This window comes from Hippoglossus stenolepis, chromosome 12 (assembly GCF_022539355.2).
Source record: "Hippoglossus stenolepis isolate QCI-W04-F060 chromosome 12, HSTE1.2, whole genome shotgun sequence".
NCBI lineage: Eukaryota > Metazoa > Chordata > Actinopteri > Pleuronectiformes > Pleuronectidae > Hippoglossus > Hippoglossus stenolepis.
The window spans coordinates 1,008,107-1,031,332 of NC_061494.1; the positions used below are offsets into that span (position 1 = coordinate 1,008,107).

At 40.1% G+C, this 23,226-nt stretch overlaps 1 protein-coding gene across 1 annotated transcript in view; it reads left to right on the top strand.

The window, feature by feature from the left end:
* The window catches only part of piezo1 (piezo-type mechanosensitive ion channel component 1), a 77,648-nt gene that overhangs the window by 24,986 nt on the left and 29,436 nt on the right, over positions 1-23,226 (top strand). Inside the window, exons 3-18 of the mRNA XM_035172832.2 lie at positions 6,288-6,453; positions 6,871-7,012; positions 9,707-9,989; positions 10,900-11,113; positions 14,772-14,943; positions 16,442-16,510; positions 17,081-17,144; positions 18,128-18,231; positions 18,408-18,487; positions 18,717-18,897; positions 19,348-19,453; positions 19,942-20,120; positions 20,314-20,462; positions 20,662-20,820; positions 21,732-21,838; positions 22,530-22,696. Of these exons, the coding sequence (XP_035028723.1) occupies positions 6,288-6,453; positions 6,871-7,012; positions 9,707-9,989; positions 10,900-11,113; positions 14,772-14,943; positions 16,442-16,510; positions 17,081-17,144; positions 18,128-18,231; positions 18,408-18,487; positions 18,717-18,897; positions 19,348-19,453; positions 19,942-20,120; positions 20,314-20,462; positions 20,662-20,820; positions 21,732-21,838; positions 22,530-22,696 (2,342 nt within the window). The remainder of the gene's footprint in view (positions 1-6,287; positions 6,454-6,870; positions 7,013-9,706; positions 9,990-10,899; positions 11,114-14,771; positions 14,944-16,441; positions 16,511-17,080; positions 17,145-18,127; positions 18,232-18,407; positions 18,488-18,716; positions 18,898-19,347; positions 19,454-19,941; positions 20,121-20,313; positions 20,463-20,661; positions 20,821-21,731; positions 21,839-22,529; positions 22,697-23,226) is intronic.

Genomic DNA, 23,226 nt, shown 5'->3' on the forward strand with positions numbered 1-23,226 from the left:
ATCAAAATACATTTTTCACCAACATTTTGAAAAGATGACAAATTAACTAAAGGTAACATTTCTAACATTTTCACATTTGCTGGGTTAAACCCCCTAACCCACCAAAAACTCTTTGGTACCAGTGTTGTGTACTTCACTCCCTGCCAGGTTTCCATTATACATGACTGCAGTTTAGTTATGCGTGGCTGCCTCTGACTTCAAAATAGAGTTTCAATGGCTGAATGGATATAATTATAAGCATGTGTGGGTCTATTTACAAAGCAGCATCACTGAATAAATAGTTACATCAAAATGTATTAAAAAAAAAAGGTTTGATCCTAATGAGATCATCAGGTCCCTGAATTTGAATAAGTCATACTGTGCGAAGTGAGTTTAACTCTGGGTAAACTTGGAAGATTAAAAGATACTTCGATCTCCTGCTGATGATCACACCAAGGTGACAAAGTACGGTGAGAAAGAAATGTTTGGCTATGTCCACATTGATAAATGTTTGTTTTAAAACGTATTACTGTTGCTACGTTTCCATCTGGTATCCACACAGTTTTCCAGCTCCTAAATGCTGCTGACCCTGTTTTAGATGGGAAAGTTGTGATTAATCTGGACGTACAGTGTGACTTCTGCCGGCAAGATCCAATGGCAGAAGGTATTATTTTAGTATTCAGGTTGACCGTCTGTCCGTTCATCCCATTGGTGTGAACACGATATCTCAAGAACGCTAGATTTTGATGGTCCAAGGTCAAAGGTTAAGGTCACTGTGACCTCACAAAGCACATTTTAGCATTTTCCTCAGGATATCTCCCAAATGTCTGAGGGAATCCTTTCACATTTGGCTCAAACCTTTTCTTGACCTCAGGGATTAACTGTTGATTTGACTGAATTTTGTTGTCAAAGGTAATGGTGGCCTCACAAAACATGTTCTTAGGCCTCTTGAATCTGATTGAGGGATTTTCAGTCCTTGATCAGTTGTCACTTGGACTCAAAGATATAGACTTTTCAGATTTCGCTGGTCAAAGGTCAAAGTCACAAGGTGACCTTATATTTATCTGGAAGAAAATATATTTTGGCGGAAACTGCACTGGTTGGCAGAATCATACATCGGCAGTGCGGTATTTCTAGTTGTGTCATTAAATGGGTTGTGAATAGAATGGAAAGCCTTTATTGTCATTGTATTATGATACAATACAATGTATAGTGCCAATCCACTTTGTCTATAGGAATACTTCATACAAAGAAAAAGACACAAGATATAACGCATTACATACACATTTCATACCATACCAGCAGACATAAAAAAAGAACAAGAACCGGTACCATAAAGCCACAAGTGCACAGAAGATATGACGGCCCTTTGATTGATGAAGAAACGACATGATATCATGGTGCACCATATGTCTCTTGTTCAACCAGAATGCACCTCATAAGTATAATGTCAGTTTGACATGTTGGTCTCATATCATAGAAGTTACAAAAGCTGTCTGAGTAGGTCAGACATGCAGCACCTCTCTAATGATTCAACATGAAGACTTGTGTCTAAACATAATGCTGTAGGAGTGACACAAATGAAATGCATGTTTTGTTCCGCCTCAGTGAGATCAACCCCACCCTCTGCTTTCACAGCTCAGACACACTGACAGACCACTGTGCCTCCACACTCTGTCTGCCACTCTGAAACCTGTGCTAAGTCCTTACGGGAGTGTCATGACCAAACACTGCCCCCCATGCTGTGTAATACAGTAATGTAAGAGACTGTGTGTACCTTCAGACACTGAGATAAACAACCGTGTCAGACATGATGATGATGACTGAGATAGTGGGGCATGCTGCCAGCTTGTGGTATAGTCGTGTTTCATGTTTGCTAAATAAGATTCAAGGCCAACTGGGGCAAGACTGCTCAAGCTCTGGAAGGCTCAGTCATTGTTAATATAAGCTCACAGTGCAGTGGTGTCTGCTCTGTGTCTGCTAACAGGCTTTCATTAACCTTTTACAGGGTAATAGAAGATCCAGACTCTTGCTGCTTATTTTGGAAACTTTCCATGGTTTGTGTAAAATAGACCACAGAATTCTAAACATCATATCTAATAAAAGACATTTTGAGGGTAGGAGGAATATACATGGAGAGGGATCCCTCACATGTGGCTCTCTCTGAGGTTTCTACGTTTTTTCGGCCCCTGTAAATAGGGTTATTTTTGGGTAGTTTTTCCTCACTCTTGTTGAGAGTTAAGGACAGAGGATGTAGCACCTTGTTAAGCCCTATGGGACTAATTGCTAATTTATTATAACAATTAGTCAGAGCTTAAACCTGATGGTGCTGTTTCTGGTCTCTCTCTCCTCAGGGTCTGTGTGAATGGTCTTCTTCTGTGATAATTTTGTTTTCCAGCTCTTGGCTGCTGCAACCAATGCGAGGAGGAACAGGGGCCGTGGAGCGTCATTATGGGCTCTGGCTCTGGCTCTGTCTGTAACAGTCCTGTCCTGTCATGCACAGAATCCTCATACACAGATCTAGTTATTGTTCCAAAACTCTGACATGCATTTACAGTATATAGTGAGTGCTCTTGCTTTTTTCATATCTATTCTGACCTTATCGTTCAGTTTGTTGGTCTCTGAAGGTTTAAAAAAAAGAATATCTGAAGGGTCAATATAATATCTGCTACTGTGGTTTGGCATTTAGTCCTTGATAATGAGTGAACAAGTATACTATAGAAGCACAGAAGAACACGTGTAGGGCAGCATCATGGCTTCACAGCAGGAAGGTTCTGAGTTCTTAATATGTGTGTCCATATGTTCTGCTTTTGTTTGTGTGGTACACTCTCACAGTCTAAAGACATTCAGCTCTGCTAAATTAGAGACTCTAAGCATCCCATTGTTGTGAATGTGAGTAGGAATACTTTATCTCTGTGTTGGTCCTGTGACTCATCCGAGCTCCAGCTGTGAGCCTGCAGAGGATAACAGGATATACAGTAGCTTATGGACGGAGAATGGTTTGCCAATCTCATGTTGTCTGCAACTTCCTAAATCATTTGTGCCTTAGGGACACTAGACTGAAGGGAAACGCCTCTCTCTTTGTCACACATACACAGGAAACAGAATCCCATTTTTTCTTTTTTTGCATTAGTGTGCCTGAGATGAACGTGATGAACTGAATGTGATGAACTGAACGTAATCATGTTTCCCATGAGAAGTTAGGAGATCTCTATTGTTAAATTGACTTCAAACAGAAGGCTGGTGAAATGTTGTGTCATTAAGAAAATGGCTAAAGCAGATGTATGTTCTGAGCTGTGATGGCTTTGAGTGTCCTAGTTTATGACAGTCAGCTGTGCTTGTGGCAGCTCAGCTCTGCCTCCTATACTAAATGTCTACTGACTTACGAGGTTTCAATCAGGAGAGACTTCGAGTCAACGAAGATCGGAATAAAGGAATTCTAGACACTGGTGGTGGTTCAATCAGTCAATCAATGAAATTGTATTTGTATAGCCCATATTCACAAATCACAATTTGTCTCACAGGGCTTAACAAGGTATGGCATCCTCTCACCTTAACCTTCAACAAGAGTCATGAAAAACTACCAAAAAGAAACTTTTAAGAGGGGAAAACAAAACGTAGAACCCTCAGAGAGAGCCACATGTGAGGGATCCCTCTCCCAGGACGGACAGAAGTGCAATAGATGCCACGTGTAAAGGAGAACATCAGAAAGAATAGAATAAACAGTTTGTAACAAAATAGAAAGTAAATGAATTGAGGAGTTATTGTCAGTAATGGTAGAGTATGTGAGTAGGCATATTGTATATCAAGCAGACTTGTTAAAAATAAAAATGATGATGATTGGTGAAGACTGGAGGAGATCGGGGTGGAGGTGGGTTATGCACGTCACTGAATGACGGCTGACTGCGGAAGAGAGGAGAAGGGATTAAAAGTTTGTCAGCAGCCGCATGATTGGGTGGAAGAGACTGTGGCAGAATCTGATTGGCCATTTAGAAACGCCCACAATCAGCTGATCAATAAGCATAGAACGAGTGAGAGATTTGAGATTGATTGAATGGGGGCAAAGTCTTCCTGACTGAACTTCAATGAGCTTCATGAGGGAAAAAGTGACTTGGTGGTTTTTCCACAGATTTTGGTCACACTGCTGCTGCTCTCTCTGTTTTTTTCAAAGGAAAAGAGACATATATGAGCAATATGCAAAGGTAGAGATATAGATACAATAAAAAAGGACCACACACAGACTATAAGCCAATACTGCATGTTTCTTCCTGAGGAAACCATTAAAGCTACTGTTCTGTTTAGTAACACTGAGTCACACACACACACACACACACACACACACACACACACACACACACACACACACACACACACACACACACACACACACACACACACACACACACACACACACACACACACACACACACACACATAAAGAATGGTTGTAACTTGGTGTGAGGGTGTTTTCCACCCAGAGGGCCGGGGCTGGAAATACAAACAGTGGCAGGGGAAGCTGCTGTGACTGCACCACTGTGACCAGACATACTCTGTCCTCAGTCAGCATCAACTCGAAGCCAAGTGGTGCCCTACATGTTAATTCTGAGCACCTCTTTCACGTGACATCATTTGAAATGATGAATAATTTCTTTGAATTTCTTAAGTTAACAGAAGATTAATCAGCAACTATGTTGATAATGTTGATCATGTGGAAGTCATTTTAAAAGCAAAAATGCCAATTAGGAAGCTGGTCTAGTTTTATCTTCTGTAGAATTTCTATGCCTCCGCAGTGGCCAGGGACATTATGTTTTCGGGTTGTCCTTCCATCTCTCACTCCGTTCGTCCCATTCCAGTGAACACGATATCTCAAGAATGCCTTGAGGGAATTTTTTCTAATTTCGTACAAATATTCACTTGGACTCAAGGATGAACTGATTCGATTTTGGTTGTCAAGGGTCAAAGGTCAAGATCACGGTGACCTCACAAAGCACATTTTCTGACTTGTGAAGGTGATGTCTCTGGAACCCCATGAAGAAATCCTTTCACATTTGGCACAGCCATTCACTTGGACTCAAGGATTAAATCATTTGATTTTGTTAGCCAAAGATAAAAGGTCAAGGTCAAGGTGGCCTCACAAAATATGTTCATGTTTTTCTTGAATGTGATTTAAAGGGATAGTGCATCCAAAAATGAAAATTCACTCATTATCTACTCACCACTATGCCGATGGTGGTGGGTGAAGTGTTTGAGTCCACAAAACACTTCTGGACTCTCAGGGGTAAACTTTGTTAGAGCAGAATCCAATACAATTGAAGTCAATGGTGAGTCCTTCTTCAGATGTAATAAAACAACAGAAAAAAACACAACATGCCTCCATACTGCTCGTGTGGTGTCATCCAAGTGTTCAACTTGAAACAAGGTCATTTACATCAAGTTTTAAGCCTAAATGTCTGCTGCTATCTTCCGACGAGGTGCAGTCACGGACCGTCGGAAATGCTAACGTCCAGTAGCTTAGCCACTTCTGGTGGACCTTTCAGCTACACTGTTTACCCCTGAAACTAGGGGTAAACTGGTGAACTATCCCTTTATAGTACCATCTCACACCCATTGTGTGTGAGATGATCTCCTCTTGATAACTTATGTAATTTATTTTCCTGTCCATTCACTGAGCCTCTACAGAATCTTGTTTGGGCCCTTGGAGAAAACTTTGAAAACCTCTTATTTACATCATGCAAATCTAGGAGTTCTTTACTGTGTGAGCTCACCGAAGAAAAACAAGCACTGAATCTATTGTCTTATTCTGGTACAGTCCCAGTCTTTCTCCTTAGTATTCTTAAGCCAGCTTACTTCAGTTTGGTATCTAGGGGAACAGTGTGACTGTACTTGATGTGGTCCCAGTAACAGTCAAGTCAAGACAAGAAGTTTGTAGTATTAAAGGGTTCCAGGAACTCCCATCTCCAGCTATGATGAGCCTAGAGGAGAAAACATAGATCACAAGAGAGATAGAGAAGAATTTAAGAAGATCTCCAGGTCCTTTAAGTTGTCGAGGGGTAAAGGATTTACTTTTGATGAAGCCATGGAAACAGTTTGCTTCGAGTCTTTGTGCTGAGAAACATCCCACTGTCCTTTCTGACTCTGGGTACAACGGATCAATCAAAATGCCACATGTGTTCCTTTGTGTTCCTTTGGGCATTATAGTGTGTTTAAGTAAAATGATGTTCTTCTAATTATTTTGTCCTGTACATTCAAATTATGTTTACACATGTTTGATCCACATCCCTTTTCTCCCTTGTCCTTTTGTCTTCCAGGTCACACTGGTCGTTTTATAAGAGCAGTGTTCTGTACCAGTCTACTATTTGTACTGGCTCATATCTGCTTTCAGACAGTCCTGTACACGTACCCTCCGCTCAACATTGGCATCGGCGATAACTGTTCACAATGGGACACCATTACCAGACATATAGGTGTATCCAGGTATGTAACTTGTGTTTGATTAAGTGTAGCTCCACTTATTCATGCAGCTTTCATTGGTGGTAGGAGGAGTGATGGGGGGAAAGGGTGTAAATCCAGATTATAGTCTGCAATGGTGCAAAAGTGATTCCTATTTACGCCATATTTCAAGTAACATAAAATTAGAGCAGATAAAGACTAATACACAGAATAAACATAACAGACACACGTCAGCTGCAGAACATTAACTAAACAGCAGAATTACAAATGTAATACAAAATACAGTGCTGATAACAAAAACATTTGGAAAAACAGCATTTAGAGACTTATTGCGTGGAAAATCTGGGTATTTTATGAAGTAACAAGATTTGAAGTTGTATGTGCTCTAGGTAAAATGTTTGACCGCCTTGACCTTTTCCCACATGGTTCTCTCTGTTGTAGGCTTCCTTTGGAGGACCCTTGGAGTGTGTTACGCCTTCTGTGTCCTGATCTGGGCGTTTGTGTGGTTTCCTTGGTGACAGTGATCCTCTGCAGTAGATTGGTCCGAAACAGAGAAATGGTGGCTGCTGCCAATATTACATCGGTGAGTGTTTGTAATTATTATTATTATTGTTGCATTTAGCTGACGCTTTTATCCAAAGTGACTTACAATAAGTGCATTCAACCATGAGGGTACAAACCCAGAACAGCAAGAATCAAGAAAGTACATTAGCTTCAAAAAGCCAAACTACAAGTGCTTCAACCGACCTAAGTTAAGTGCAAAATACGTGGAACTAAACTTAATTATTTTTATTATTATTATAATTTTTTATATTAACACCAGAATTGACAATGGTTATTGACATCGTCTTCTTAAACAAGGTGTAGACGGAAGGGATTTGTCTTGAGTCTGCGGCGGAAGATGTGTTGACTTTCTGCAAACAGTCGTGATTTTGTTGAGTGGCTAGCTCACAGTGAGGGAGTCGCAAGCTGATTGGCTGATGCAGAGTGGAGTGGACGGTCGGGGTGTAAGGTTTGACCATGTCCTGGATGTAGACTGGTCCCAATTCGTTCACAGCTGCTGCATTCTGGATTAGCTGCAGAGGTCGGATGGCACTAGCAGGTAGACCTGCCAGGAGGGAGTCGCAGTAGCCTAGGCGTGAGATGACCAGGACCAGAACCTGCGCCGCCTTCTGTTTGAGAAGGGGACGTATTCTCCTGATGTTGTGCAGCATGTATCTACACGATCGGGTTGTAGCTGCAATGTTGGCGGTAAGGGAAAGTTGACTGTCGAGTGTCATACCCAGGCTCCTTGCGGTCTGGGTAAGGTCTACAACAGAGTTGTCAATGGTGATAGTAAGGTCAGGGCTCGGTCTTGTCAAGGTTGATTTTCAGGTAGTGTGCGGACATCCACTGAGAGATGTCAGTCAGACAGGTAAACCTCTGTTTCAGACTGGGGAAAAGAGAGGATTAGTTGGGTTTAGTTTGATGGTTTGACACTGAATGACCCATTTGTCTTGTGTGTCGCTTCATGTGTTTGCCTTTATGAGGGCCTGACGCTGCACTCGGTGGATTGACTGAGGGAGGCAGAGACGGGGACTAGGAAAGATTAGAGATAGATTGCTCTAAATTGTTCTAATCTTGCTAACACACACCTGTATACTGTATGCTGTCTGTCTTCTATCTTTCACACGCTCCCTGTAGGACACAGGGTTCAGACATTGCTCTAATTATTAACATTTGTCCTTCCTGTTATTTTAAGGACTATAATTAATCTTCATTCTCCCCCGGCCGTCTTTCAGTCTTTGTGGGTTTCTACCTCTCTGTTTACCTTCTCTCTTTCATTCTTTCTGTCTCCAGGGCAACCGCCCAAACAAACAGTAGAGAGATGTCGGCCAAGACGGAGACAGTGGTTTTGAGCGTTTTTCATGTTGATGTGATAAACCCATGGTCCCTATTGTTTTTGCCTTGTGAAGAACAGGGTCTCTAATGATTCCAATATCAGTATGTTAGTTGATTGGTGTATCCAACACCTCCAGAGCAAGATATCTCAAGAACTACTGGCTACAGGTTTCTATGATATTTCCTGTGGGTATTCATTGGGTTCAATTGTCAGGTCACAAATGACCCTTGACTGTGGTCCATGACAAGCTAATGACAACAAATGATGACATTTGTTGTTAATGATCCACTGAGGATGAATCTTCATGTTGGGTGACCCCACTGACTTCCTCAAGTGACTTCATCAGTCTATATTTCTGCAATCTGAAGTAGATTTTCCTTTGTGTTTTTCCTCTGCGTCCTTCAGCAGTATCTTTTTGTTGGTAAATGTGGGATGCTTATGTCACACATTTTTGCATCTTCACAACTAGAAACAAGGAAGTAAATGTTGTGAATTACACATGTCTCGATCAATATTTTGCAGGGGGGGTGGCTCCTATGATAAATGAAACTCACAGGAAACTATGATGATTGGGCAAACTTTGCGGCGATTAGACAAATTGTAAAGATGTGCAGGATTCATGGGGCCTGCTGGAACTGTCAAGTTACAATTATGATGTTTAAAGCTTCACTAACAGTTTTATATTTTTTAGCCTCCTTTAATAAATCAGCTAAGACTAACTGGCGGGCATAATGGAGCATTGAGCAGGTAAAAAGCCACATATTTTCCTCAGTAGGTGGTGGAGACCAGATATAGAGAAAAAAGTAAAGTGAATACTGGAAAATCATCAGGTCAACACCTATGACTATAAAAGCATCTGACAAAATGCAAGAGGCAGAGTATACCTGGGATGGTTTCCAGACTATCACATGGCAGACTTTATAATGTAGCATATTTATGGAAGTCAGATGGTCCCCAAGCCAACAACTGACCCCTGTCTGATTAATACTTCATGATTTATCACATTATAGACATCAGAGTCCCCCTATTTTTGTATTGTAAACATATAGTAAATTAAAATGACACAGTCTGTGTTCACTGTAAGCATGACACCCCTGTCTTATAAAGTAGACTCAAACCAAAATAAGCTTTAGTAATAAGTTTATAAAGGGAAGTTAAACAAAAAGTTCTGAGTTTTATTATTACTCAATTTTAGAGACATTTGTAATCTTATCATCTGGCCTCTGCCTGTGAAGACTACTGTGTACGAGGAAAGATGACACAGTGCAGGTAAAGACAACAGAAATAATAAACAGTAATTGAAGAAAATGTGCACCACTGTAATTTTATGTGTGACTATACTGTAATTCAGTAACTACTTTTAAAACTTTTACTTTTGTCCCTTTCCCACCTTAGCTAGAAGATGATTCAACAGATAAAACCCCAGAAGGTGATGATGATGATGATGTTGATGATGATGAGAAGGAGGAGGAGGAGGAGGAGGAGGAGGAAGAAGAAGAGACATCGGGAGATGAAGATAATGAAGATGATGAAGAGAGATCATTAGCTGGTGACCCTGATGAGGAGGTTTCCACAGCAACCAGAGCCAAGCAGATGGCTGAACGGCTGAAGGTCATAGTTCGGAAAATTCTTCGGGACCTGGGCAGAATCTTGGCCATCAGCCTGCTGGCACTGGCTGGTGAGAAGAAGCTGAAAGAAGCTTGAGTACAGTTCAGACATTGGTATTTGGTTCATCTTTATGTTTAGATCTGTTTTGGCATTCTGAGTCATGTCCAGAGACAGAGGGTCGCTAAAGACTGCTGTGAAGTGAGGAATATTTGCAGATCAACATCCAGAGAATCTGCCATCCCTCTGTGCCCATGTAGACAGAGTGACCGTGTTGTCTGTGCTCTCAAACTGAAGGTGGTGTGTGTTTAACTTCCATCAACTAAGCAGCTCTCACAGCCGTATGATGCTATGTCATATTTTGAATTCAGGCATGTGGCAGCATCAATTCCAGTAGAACTGTACTAGAATCATGACAGAATCTGTGTTAGTGATGTAGGTTATATGACAGTTTAAGTTTTTTTTTATGTCCACACACAAACCACAAAGCTTGTCAGATGTAATGATTTTACATCTCTTAAAAAAGAGGGAAGATATAAATAGCTGATACTTCTCTTATAATCAGCACAACAATCATGTCATTCTCACCACTCTGCTGTTCCCACTTTCTCTCAAAGCACTGTTCTCACACTATTGTCAGTGAAAACTGATTTTCACTCCCTACATGTTGATAAAGTATGTAAATAAGATTTGGATGTGGTAGAAGACATATTTCCCCACTGCTTCCACTCGGCTAAACAGGCCTCAAAACAGAGTATGGCTCTTCTTGATGCATTCATTTGGAGTTGGTATCTGTCCCTGAATTTGGATGGGACAAGGGGATAAAACCTTTCTTGAAATGATGTAAATGTGCAAACATGTATAGCACTCATAAGGTTGTGTGAAGGGAGCACAGGGATTACACATGTTTTTTCCAGTTGTGGGAGCGTGTCTCTCTGTGTAAACTGAGTGTGTGTCTTACCTCTCCTTCCTTTTCCTTCCAGGCATCACACTGCCCTCTGCCTTCTCAGCCGTCTACTTCCTGCTGTTTATTGGTGTGTGCACGTGGTGGGCTTACCATCTTCCCATCAGTCACCTGGGTTTCAATGCACTGTGTGTGATGGTGGGCTTCTTCACTGCTGGTCACATGGTTTGTCTGTACTTGTACCAGAGTCTGCTGGCCCAGGCCCTGTTCCCCCCACACAGTCTGTGGGCCAGGTAAGAATGGAGCTCACTGCACTGCGAGAAACCATGAATGCTTCAGGGTTGCTTTGGGTGCATGCATGTGCACATAGTGTGTGTGTGTGTGTGTGTGTGTGTGTGTGTGTGTGTGTGTGTGTGTGTGTGTGTGTGTGTGTGTGTGTGTGTGTGTGTGTGTGTGTGTGTGTGTGTGTGTGTGTGTGTGCGCGTGTGTGTACATACACTAAAACCTCTGATTTGACAAAGCGTAAATAAAATCTAAAAGGTGAGACAACCCTCTGTTCTGAACACTAAAATGCTAATCACATTCATTCTTGATACTGTAGTACACAAAACTCCAGATGATGATCACAACTACACTCTCACTCTCGTGTGTATGTGTTAAATATTGGAATGGTGATGTTACTGCTGAAGGAGAGAATAATAATACAAAGTAATGTGAATAGAACATTTAATTGGCTTGTCACAGAAGCCTACCCTACAGCTCTGTCATTATTTAGTTAAGGTTAAAACAAAATTCTGCTCTCCTACATGATTTGCATTCCAAAGTTATATTGTTAAATATAAGACATCATTAAGTCTTGGTGAAATATTCAAATGTATTTTTTATTGATTTTGATTTATTTTACTGTAAGGTAAATTATGACTGGATTACTTAGTGAACATATTACAAATGATACCAAAGTTTTGTAGCTAAAGTGGATCAGCAGTCATGTTTAACATACCTTTGAAGAATTTTGTCAAATTATAGTTGCCAAAATCACGGATGTCTAAACAATGCTGAAAGATTTCAATATATTTTTCTTGACTGTTTAACTGAAACTAGAGCTTGTGCCTCATCTATCACTTAGCTACCAAGATTGGAGACAGAACTAGAGACAGAAATGTGTATTCAAAGGCTGCATATACACAAGGGCCAGATTCTTATGCTCCAACACTGCATTCCACAGATTAAAAACTTCTCTCCAGTCCTTCTGCCTTGAGGAGCATAATTACCTTCATATCTCTGAACTCATTCGGGTTCTTTTTCTCTGTGACCTAGAAATTGGATGATATTTGTCCAGCACAGGAGTTGTGTGCAATTTGTGGAAGAAGTGGACTGAAAAGAAACATTAGACAGGAGTGTGATAGATTGTGTGAGTTTAGAAACAGAAGAAATCAGAAAGGTGCAAACATGTGAGTTAGAAGAGAGCAATGGGTGCTGAGTGGGATTTCAGGGCTGGAATGTTTGGAATGACGTGCCTCATCACTTCAGCTAAACGTAACCAGTTAAACTGTAGAAAGATGAATGAGTAGAGCAGCTTTCTACCCTGACATGTGATCTCTCCTCGTCTCCGTTGCTCTCTCATCCATCATCTCCAGCATTCTTGCCAGGTGCCTGTGTCAGTATAACTTTACCAGCTGTTCATCAGTCTGGGAACTCTGACCTATCCCCAAGAAGGTTCTTGTTTTAATTTCTGTACTGAGAATGACACACCTTTCTATTCAATATTTACAGATTTGACCTACAAAAAATAGCTCATCATCACTATCTATCTGAAGCCACTGTAGCAACAGCAATAATGATATGACACTTCTGTCCACAGTGACTTAGATTAAGTGCATTCAAGCCACAGGAACAAGGGCGCGGTATCTTCCGAAACTGATAGTGTATCAATCCTTCTACTAATTTTACAAATGTCTGTCTGTGTCTGTATGTCTGTATGTGGGACACATTATCTGGAGAACCGTTCATCTTATTGGCTTCACACTTGGCATATGTATTCTTAATGGCCTAGGGAAGTGCCTAATTTGGTGTGATTCGGACATGCAATTCATTCAATAATACAAATGGAATAAACCGGAAATCAGCGCTCTCTAGAAGTCAGTGGGTGCGGAGCAGTGTGTCTTTGTCTTCTTCCACGTCCTCAGATAAACAGCAGTGGTCAGTCACTGGGTCAAACTGCAGGTCAAAATCCCTGCCAGATCATTTTGATAATTTAATTATTTTTATTTCACCATATCGGGCTTACACAAATCTTCATGTTTGTCGCAGGTGCTGATCTCCATCATGGCAACAACATTCATAGAATCTTTGCAATTTGTCTACAAAGTGAAAGCACAACGTTCGTTTTGTTGCTCTAATGTTTTATACTGAGCAGAATTACAGAGCTTTTATTTTGAAAGGTTTTGAACTTGGGTCTGAAGATGGTATCGTTTGCTTTACAGACCTACGAAATCGTCGACATGAATTTATAAAAAAAAACAACAGCAGTTAAGTAAATCATTCAAACTTCTATACAAGCCACATACATGAACATTAATAAAGCAAATTCAGTTTAATTTTATGAAAAATACTGACTTAAAATCTTCATTGCAGATAAACCAGGTAGGAAGAACACAAAGTTTTCTAACAACTCTGCACCATATAAATAGCTCTGGAGCAAAAAGAACCATTCTTAAAAGGAATGTTTAGAACAGGCACTGCACCAGTTTAAATCAAATGACTGAAACCAAATTCATTGAAACAGAGCAAAGGTTGGGGTTTGGAGTTCGTGGTTTTAGCCTGTGGTGGAGGTTGGGCAGGTTAGGAGCAAGATTAATAACAGACATCAGTGATGGCAAAATGTGGGTTTGTTACGGATTTGACATAGTCACTGACATCACAGTAAGTGAAGTCTAACAATAATTGGGGGTTAGAATTAGGGTTTTGTTCTCGACAACCATGCACCCAAATCATAATTTCAAGTCGACCCTGGACTGTCCTTAAGAAATGCATCAAATTTGAAAATGATTGGATGAGAGGTTTCTGAAAATGTCATAGTAAGTTTTATATCTATGTTTTTACTAATTCAAAATGGGCCTTTCTGTGCCTGCCACTATTAAACAAATGGGCTGATTGTGTAATGAATTTTATTTACATTCTGTGACCAACCTTGTGATGAGTGGATGACCCAATCTATCTGAGCCACAGTTATAATCTCAATTAACTGTTGTCCTTTAACGACTGTGAACTTGTCCCTCACCTTACTGGACCTGCACATACTGTATTTGAGCTTCATACTGTCTCAGCTCTTTATCCAAAACTATTTATAGAGGTACTTCTCATATATTGCTGCTAAATGCATTCTGGCAAATGTGTCACTATCTTGTTACAGTGCTGACCACAGGTCTTCTCAGACCTGGACTCAGACTCTGTGGTTTCTTATCACTGTATTTCTTTGATCGTCTATTATTTTCTTACTTTCAAAGTTCTCAGATGGATTGGTTTTACTTTGATGAAGGCCTTGCTTATTATTATTTTTCGGCATTTGTGGGCAATGATAATCAGTCAATAAAATTTGTATTTGTATAGCCCATATTCACAAATCACAATTTGTCTCATATGGCTTAACAAGGTGCAACATCCTCTGTCCTTATCCCTCAACAAGAGGAAGGAAAACTACCCCCAAAAACATATTAACACGGGAAAAAAACATAGAACCCTCAGAGAGAAGCACATGTGAGTGATCCCTCTGCAAGGACGGACAGAAGTGCACGATGCTGCTTGTAACTGAGAAAACTGGCAAAATAACAGTATTTACAACATTGATTAGAATTATAAGAAGCATTCGATCCCCATGCCATTAATGAATTCTACTGTATCACTAACTCTTCTCTCTTTCTCTGTTTTGTCTTTACCTATGTTCCTGTCAAGACTCTTTGGATTGAAGGACATCATCATACCAGGAAACTGCTCCTCGCCCTATGAACTCATCCTCAATGCCAATCACGACTGGCCAGTTTATGTCAACCCAGGAATACTGTTTCTCCTCTACATTACCATAGCAACTGTTCTCAAGACAGGACGTCATGGAACACCGAACCAGGTATGTGCTACTACGTCTTTAACAACAGTGGTCTCCCGTGTTAAAGACCAGTGTTAAGTCGACTCCTCGATTCACCCTGACTTCTTCTCAGAAGTGTATTACAGTCAGGCATAATCATTTTTTCTGAAATGTCGAGAATAGAGTCGAACTAAATCAGAGAAAGATTTTGTTTGCATTTAAGAATAAAGATGAAATACTATTTAGTAAATAAATACTGTGAAATTGTCAAGATTAAATATACTCCTGTTTAAGCTGTGTAAGTCCATTAGCAGCTGTTTCAGTTGGCTCGAATGCGGCTGCCTCTTCAAGCTTGTATGGTTTCTCCTTCTGAACAGATACAATTTTCAGTGCAATAACGGCTAAAAGAGAAAGGATTTCCTTGCTCCTAAAACTGATTCTAAAGAACAACTTCATCATTTCATCTACACAAGGTATTTAGTAGAGGCAGTTTTATGCCTTACAAATTATCAAACAGTTTGACTTTACTCTTGAAGTGTCAAGTTAATTCTCCCCATTTTTTAACTTAATCTCACTATGCATAATTAGATTCAAGATTCTAGACTTTACTGTGCACAACAACTACATTCAACAATTGCTGGCAATTAAATGCTTGAGTCACAGGCTCCCTTCAAGCCATGCTCAAATGTTACACAAGCAAAACATTTTTAAAAAATAGCATAATGCATAATAAAGAAGAATATATAACAAAAAAACTGAAAAAAGAGCAGAGCTGTGGGGAGGTTGAGACACGGCAGCCTTCCTCAGCTCCATCCTTCAATATTTTTCCTCTGATATAGTCTGACTTGATTCTAAAATATTTTGAAATGTAATATTTGTATTAATTTTTCCGACATTTCAATTTAATTCTTGTAATGCAAAATGCTAAATCTTCCTACTCTTGTGCTAGTAAAGGCTGTCAATAGTGCTAACAAGAATAACTTGATATTTTGTTATTCTATCTGGCTGCTATTTAAAGTATAATATGTTTTAAAATGTCATGTCTAAAAATAATTTGACTTATGTTATATATGTTGTTGAGTTGATTTAAAAGCTCAGCCAAGTACCTTAGTGTCAAACCATACAGGGACTTAAAAGTCAAGAGCCATGTTTTAAAATCAATTTTACGCACAGGCAGCCAGTGAAGGGAAGCTATAGGGGAGATAGGATCATGCTTTTGTATTTTGGTTAAAAAGAAAGACAAGACACTTGAATTGAATAACAGGGTTTGTGTGATTATGTGGGTGCTCTCATGTGGAAGGCTCCATGACACCGAGATTACACTAGGCCAATGGATAGACATCACCACCTATGAAGGAGCCAAACTAGTGTCCTGGAGAAAATAACACTCTCTGCACCTTAGGCCAGACCTCATAATGGTCCTATTACTGACAAACCATTTGAAACGTTAGCATGACAGTTGCAATATTTTGTTTCATTTATAAAAAGCTGTCAGGGTGATTATGTGTTTCTTCTCCGATGTTGTGTTTGTGTTGAGCAGGTTGAGGGGGAGGAGCTGGAGTTAAGGTCATGGAATAAACAGAAAGATAACTATGAAGATGACACACAGGTACTCATCTCAATGTCTGCACTCTGCCACTCACTAAGCTAAATCTATATGGACTTTCACTGTTCTTGCCCAATGCTGATATTTGAATATGAATTCCTCCACTGTCACCCTACTTGAGTGTGGAGAAGCCTTTCAAGCTTCTTCTTCAGAAGCTGTGTACTGTTCAGCGTATAGAAGAGTTTGTCTATCTACTACCCTTTCACTGCTGCTTTTTGAAACAGTGTGCAAGTCACCTGAAATATGGTCAACAGAGTGTGAGTTTCAGGATAACTACCTGAACTTTGGAAAATGGACTCCATACATACATATATTTATATAGCACTTTTCTAGTCTTAATGGCCATTCAAAGTGCCTTTCACTGGTCTGACGAAGCTGGATTTCTGCTGTCAAGCTTAAGATGTCTAAAATTGGTTTCATGACCATGACAGTGAGTTGAGTGAACTCCAATGACCTCAACATTCCAGAACAGGTGTGGGGAATGTTTTCTTGACTCACTGTGGGACCTTAATACCAATCAATCATGTAATCAAGTCAAGAGTTTGATGTGTGTCTCTTGATCTTCTGTTTCAGGTCATGCTCTTGTCAGGAAGCAGCGGAGGAGAAGCTGTGGCTGGAGAGAGTCACACAGACCTGGGTATCAAATGCACAGTTTTTCTCAGAAATCATTTATGTAAATGAAGCAGTTTGTAGGTTCAAAACAAGACAAACATTTAGGTTTGATCTATTACAAATAATATGAGAGTAGTCCTTTAGGACACAGGTCAGAATGACTACAGTTACAAGGAGTGATTCCCCAGGGATAACAGCTTGAAAATCATTTTTTATCTTTCATTCAAATTTAAAAAGTATGGTCAAAGTATCTGTAACAGTCCTAATGACTAATACTAGTGTAATAATTCCTTGAAATATTCATGTGAATTGATGTCAAATGTCAGGACTCCTGATAGTGTGTTCTTACACTGTTATATAAGGTTCATTTATGAAAAAGGACATTTCTCCCAGGCTTTGTTTCCCCACAACAAACAATTCTCCTGTGACGACAGTTATCCTGATCCTGGCTGCAACAGATGACCTGCAACAGGAAACTGCAATAACAAAAATGTAAAAGCTTGAGCTGACAGGGTAGAGTGTGACCAGAGGTTTACTAAACAATCATTTCTATATAGTACCATTAGCTTCACACTGCGTTACACTATTGCCAAATGTCTCTTAAATGAGAATCATTGCTTTGCCTTTACAAGAGTTATGAGACTGTCAGGCAGGTTGTATTCGATTCTTGAGGCTAGACTAACTTTTTCATAGCAGGAAATGAGTGTGTAGTGTACTTTGTCACAGTTTTCCTGTTCTAACTTCAAGTGGGACCTGTGGATGATGTGGTTTAACTGCTGATCTCTGCACAACCTGTCTGACCCTTGTGTTTTTGTTCCATCTGACTTTGTTGTGATGTCATGTTGCAAATCTCAGCCATTAAACAAAACTGATAGAGGTGATACAAATCATTGTTTTCTTAATTACTACAACATAAATAATGTTGTAATAATAACATTATTACTGCTGGTTTGTAATTATTCAGTGTTCTGCTCTGCATACTGAGATGTTGTGTGTTATTTCTGGCAGGTGTTAGTGACGTCCCCAGTTGCCCACAGGGTGAAAGTCCCTTTTTCCTGATGGGAAAGGTGGTGATGCAGCAGAGCTACGTCTGTGCTCTCATAGCCATGATGGTAACTATTGTAATAAAGCACAATTTTGTACAAATAGAATAAGATATATGTCAACATATATGAATGACAAGTGAGTTAGAAAGCCTGTAGTAATAGCATACCAAAACACTATAGCAATAAGAATCTCACTTAATAGATTTGTTTTTGTTGTCATGTGCTGTTTCCACTTTGTTCAGGTGTGGAGCATCACGTACCACAGCTGGCTGACCTTCGTGTTGCTGCTGTGGGCTTGTCTCATCTGGATCCTGCGTGCCAGGTTGGGTTCACACCTGTAGCTGAGACAGAACAGATCAAGAATGTGCTGCTCTGCTTTATTCCTCCCTACAGATGACTGGGCTTCATTTCTATCGTTGTTTAACAAAACAAATACATATCGTACATTTTAAAGTTGTGTAGATTTCACAGGTTCTGTTACGACTGAACCTCCACTTAAGTGTTGTGTTAACGTTTAGACCTGTTATTCAAGTAGCTGTTTCTCTTTGCAGGCGCCATGCAGCCACTCTGTGCTCTCCATTCATCCTGCTCTATGGTCTGGCTTTGTGCTGTCTGCAGTACGTCTGGGCCATGGAGCTTCAGCCTGAGCTACCCACCACTGTGGGAACCATGAGCCTCAGACAGCTTGGACTGGACAGAGCCCAGTACCCCTGTCTAAGACTGGGAGCCATGGTAAGTTAAGAGCACAGATACTGGTGATTTTATGATGATGAAATAAAGCCTGTGTCCTTTTATTCTCTGTATGATATTTATCATCAATATAACCTGTTATCACCGACTTCTGGCTTTGGAAAGATGCTATTGGAAGCTGGAGGTCATATGTAAAGCTGAGTGATATAAAACAGATCTATTAGGGCTTGTCTCTCCAAACTGCAATATAGTGGATGGAGGGTGGTTGGGGCAGTTATGACCAAGTCAGTCAATCCAATATTTTCTACCCCCTTATGGTTATTTTCAGTAGGTTCAATGAACAAAGTTCTGTTGTTTTGACAGTGAAGTAAAGGGGTAGATATTGTTGGTTAGAAGCTGCTTTTCAAAAACTCTGTGTTGTACATTCTTGCTCACCATGTTTTATGTGTTTTCCACCTCTCTCTCTCTTTCTCTCTCTCTCTCTCTCTCCAGCTTCTGTTCTCTCTAACTTTCTGGCTCTTGGTGCGTCAGTCAGTGAAGGAAAACTTCAGCAGGAAGAGGAAAATGGCCACACCACTGCAGGAAGTCACTTCAGGAGGTCCGACATCTGTAACACACACACACACACACACACACACACACACACACACACACACACACACACACACACACACACACACACACACACACACACACACACACACACACACACACACACACACACACACACACACACACACACACACACACACACACACACATTGCACTGGATAATCTAGAGACGACAGTTTCTACATAAAAATACAAAGAAATATGGGGATGGGATGAACATTAGCCTCATCACACAATGTCCTGCCATAAATATTAATTGTTATTGTCTATGAAACCAAACATCCTCAAAGATGATGAACCCTCCACTTCTAAAACAAGCAGATGTTTTTCTTCTGCCTCTATTGGGTTCATTTGGCACAAACACAGACTTGTGTTTTGGATACTGTTTTGCAGAGGATGGCACATGTTTTACAGGCCCTCTTCATTGGAGGCTCCTTTTCTCCTTCCTCTCTAACTTTGTATCCTTGCCATCAGAGGGGGCTGGTAACGAATCAGTGCTGAAGGTTCTGGGAGCCATGCTAATGAGCTGTTTTGCCAAATACTGGATCTATGTGTGTGGAGGGATGTTCATCACGGTCTCCTTTGCTGGAAAACTTGTTGGATACAAGATCATCTACATGCTGCTGCTCCTGCTCTTCCTCTGTCTCTATCAGGTAGGAGCAGGCCTACAGCTCATTGGCCTACAGGTTCAACAGGTCATCAGATACGCTTATATAGATAACTTTGATATGACACACTAAATTCTCAATTGTTGTAGCTATTTCAACATATATATTTTAAATTAAAAGTCACTTAAAAAGATATTCATATTGAGTAAATTCATATTGCACATTTCATGTTTCCCAGGTGTACTATTCTCTGTGGAGGCGTCTGCTGAAGCTCTTCTGGTGGCTTGTTGTGGCCTACACCATGCTGGTGCTGATCTCCATCTACACTTACCAGTTTGAAGACTTCCCTCGATACTGGAGAAACTTCACTGGCTTCACAGAAGAACAGTATGTTCTCAAAGACAGTGTCTTCCTCAACCCTGCTGATGCTTTTCTTTTTTGTATATATAATATTTAAACCCCTATTTACCTATGTCTTTAGCAGGATCATTGTGAACCCTGTTTCACTACCTGGGTCCAGATTTACCATGTAGTAATACAATGTTTTTATTTATGAATAATTGACATAAATCCTTGTCGTCCTCAGGCTGGCAGCCATTGGTCTGGAGACATTTGCTCTGTCTGAGCTCTTCAGCAGTATTCTGATCCCTGGCTTCTTCCTGCTGGCCTGTATTCTGCAGCTGCACTACTTCCACAAACCCTTCATGAGAATCACTAACCTGGAGCATGTTAAACCAATACACAGGTAACACTCCCACTGCTCATATCACTGAAGAAATGTGTTGTTTAAAGTTACAGTGATTTGTATGAGTGTCTTCTGTAATGTGATCCATTTGAGTGAAGCTGAATCTCTGAGGAAGCAGAGGGTTTAGGGACCGGGGTCACATCTTCAGATAAATACTGTATGGACCATTGGATTGTTACAGTAGATCAGGAGGAGTGCAGAGGAGCAATGAAGAAATAAGACCTCAGCCAACACCCTCAAAACAAATCACCCTCCACCTCCTATGAATTCACTCTGCTACATGCCTGCTACAACCCACAAGATAATATGTTCAGTTTCATGTTCACGGTTAACTCGTCAGTCCAAACTATGATAATGTTTTACAGGAAAAGAAAAGGGGTGTATGTATAAACATACTGTAAAGACAGTGTCATTGAACTGTCTTTTGGAAAGCGGGTCCTCTGGTGATGAATATCATACTCCTATTGAAAGTGCAGACTATGCTGCTCAGTTTACTTCTAATCCAATAAGTTATTACCTAATCATTGAGACATTCATTTGGAAGACAGAGTTCATAAATGAAGTTCCATCCTCTTAACTGGATGTTTGAATTTTTTCAAATATTAGAATTTTGTACAGATTTCTCTAAATCAAAAATGTTTGTTTTTGTAATTTTAAATTAGTTTCACTTTAAAGATGTCTCCTATCATGAATGAAGAACCAGTGAAGTTAAAAGCATGATCCACTCTGATTAAAAATACAGTACTTACTCTGAACAATGAAACATGAGTAATATGTGAGGCATCATGTCTCTGCTTACAAACACAAGTGAATATGTAAACCCACCCCTCTGCTTTCTGTTGGGCTGTTTTACAGTCTTTACCAAGCAATTATATTCTCTCCCTTTTACTAATGACACAATCTGCCTCCAGGAAGAAGAACAGTGAAAGGACTGAGCCGACTGGGTCTGGGAATGTGGGGGGGGACTTTGAAGAGGAAGACCTGTTGAATACCATGGATGAGGAATCTGAAGATGAAGGTAAAGTTTATTTTAATTTCTTAATAATAATAATAATAATAATAATAATGAGGTGATAATAATAGTTAGCAGTAGTAGTCTAATAATGATGACTGATGACAATTATGAAAGCAGTCGTGTCAGATGTGGATTTTTTAGCTCTAGAGTCAGAGATACTTGAAAGTTAATGACAAGTATTAGTGTGATATACTGTAAATACATGAAAGACAGAGAGAGGAAGAGAGAAGTACTCATCACAAAATCACTTGAATGAATGTGATAACAACAACATAAAATGGCCATCTTAGAGAAACTTTTATTTGGACTTTTTAGTTCCATGCCCAATCCACTAACATGGAGGAGGTAGGGTTTATGACCTTTTCCACAGCCAGCCATTAGGTGACGATTGAAACAGTTAACCTTCATTTTTGGGGAGCCCAAATCATCCACCTTTATATATAGTTATGTTATTATTTCATGGTCATAAGATGATATTAACCATAACTTAAAGACAGTAACACAGCTAGCTGAGAATAGTGATGGTTTTTTGAGTGAGAGGTGAAGCTTACATGAGAATGTGAATGTGACTAAATTTAAAATCACAAACATTTGCAGAAAGGACTGTTCTCAGCTGATTAATTGTTGTCCTTTCTGTCTACCCCTCATCTTGTCACTGTCTCTCCTCATCTGTCCTCTCTCTTCCCTTCTTAAGAGGAGTTGATGCCCAGTAAGTGGGGTCTGGTAATGGACAGGTTACTGGTTCTGTCCAGAAGATTCTCTGACACCCTGACCAAAGTTCAGGTGTTTCTCTGGAGGCTTCTGGAACTCCACATCCTCAAGACAGTGGCCTTCTTCTCTGTGTGGGTGGCACTTGAAGAGGTAAACGCAGTTGGAGTGGCTGTTGAGTTTGTGCACAAAGAATGAGACAAAGAATGAATAACACACTGCACAGCAGTCAATCATGCCACAATTATGCTATATGGTTATGCTCAAGGTGAATCATTTTCACAGTTGTCTCAGTACCATGTCCACTGTCTTGAAATTCGAAAAAACGCACTTCAACCACAAACACTTCATATTCCACCCGGAAGCCATCTAGGATGCTGTTAATATTTATTTGCAGAAAACTCAAAAGCATAAACAAGCAGCGTTGCAAAAATATTTTTTTGCTTCCCTTTACTCTACTTTTGCAATAAAATACAATTACTCAAAATGCATTACAAGTTAGTAATTTGCATATATATATCAGTATCAGAAGTCTCCTGTTGGCCTGACCTATTCATTCTGCCACCTGCATCTGGCCGGCACTTTCTACTAAAATCAGAATAACCTGCTTGATCTCAAACATATTTCAAGTGAACAATGTCAAAGGGATCTTAATGAGGTTGTGATTGAATGCCTTTTATATC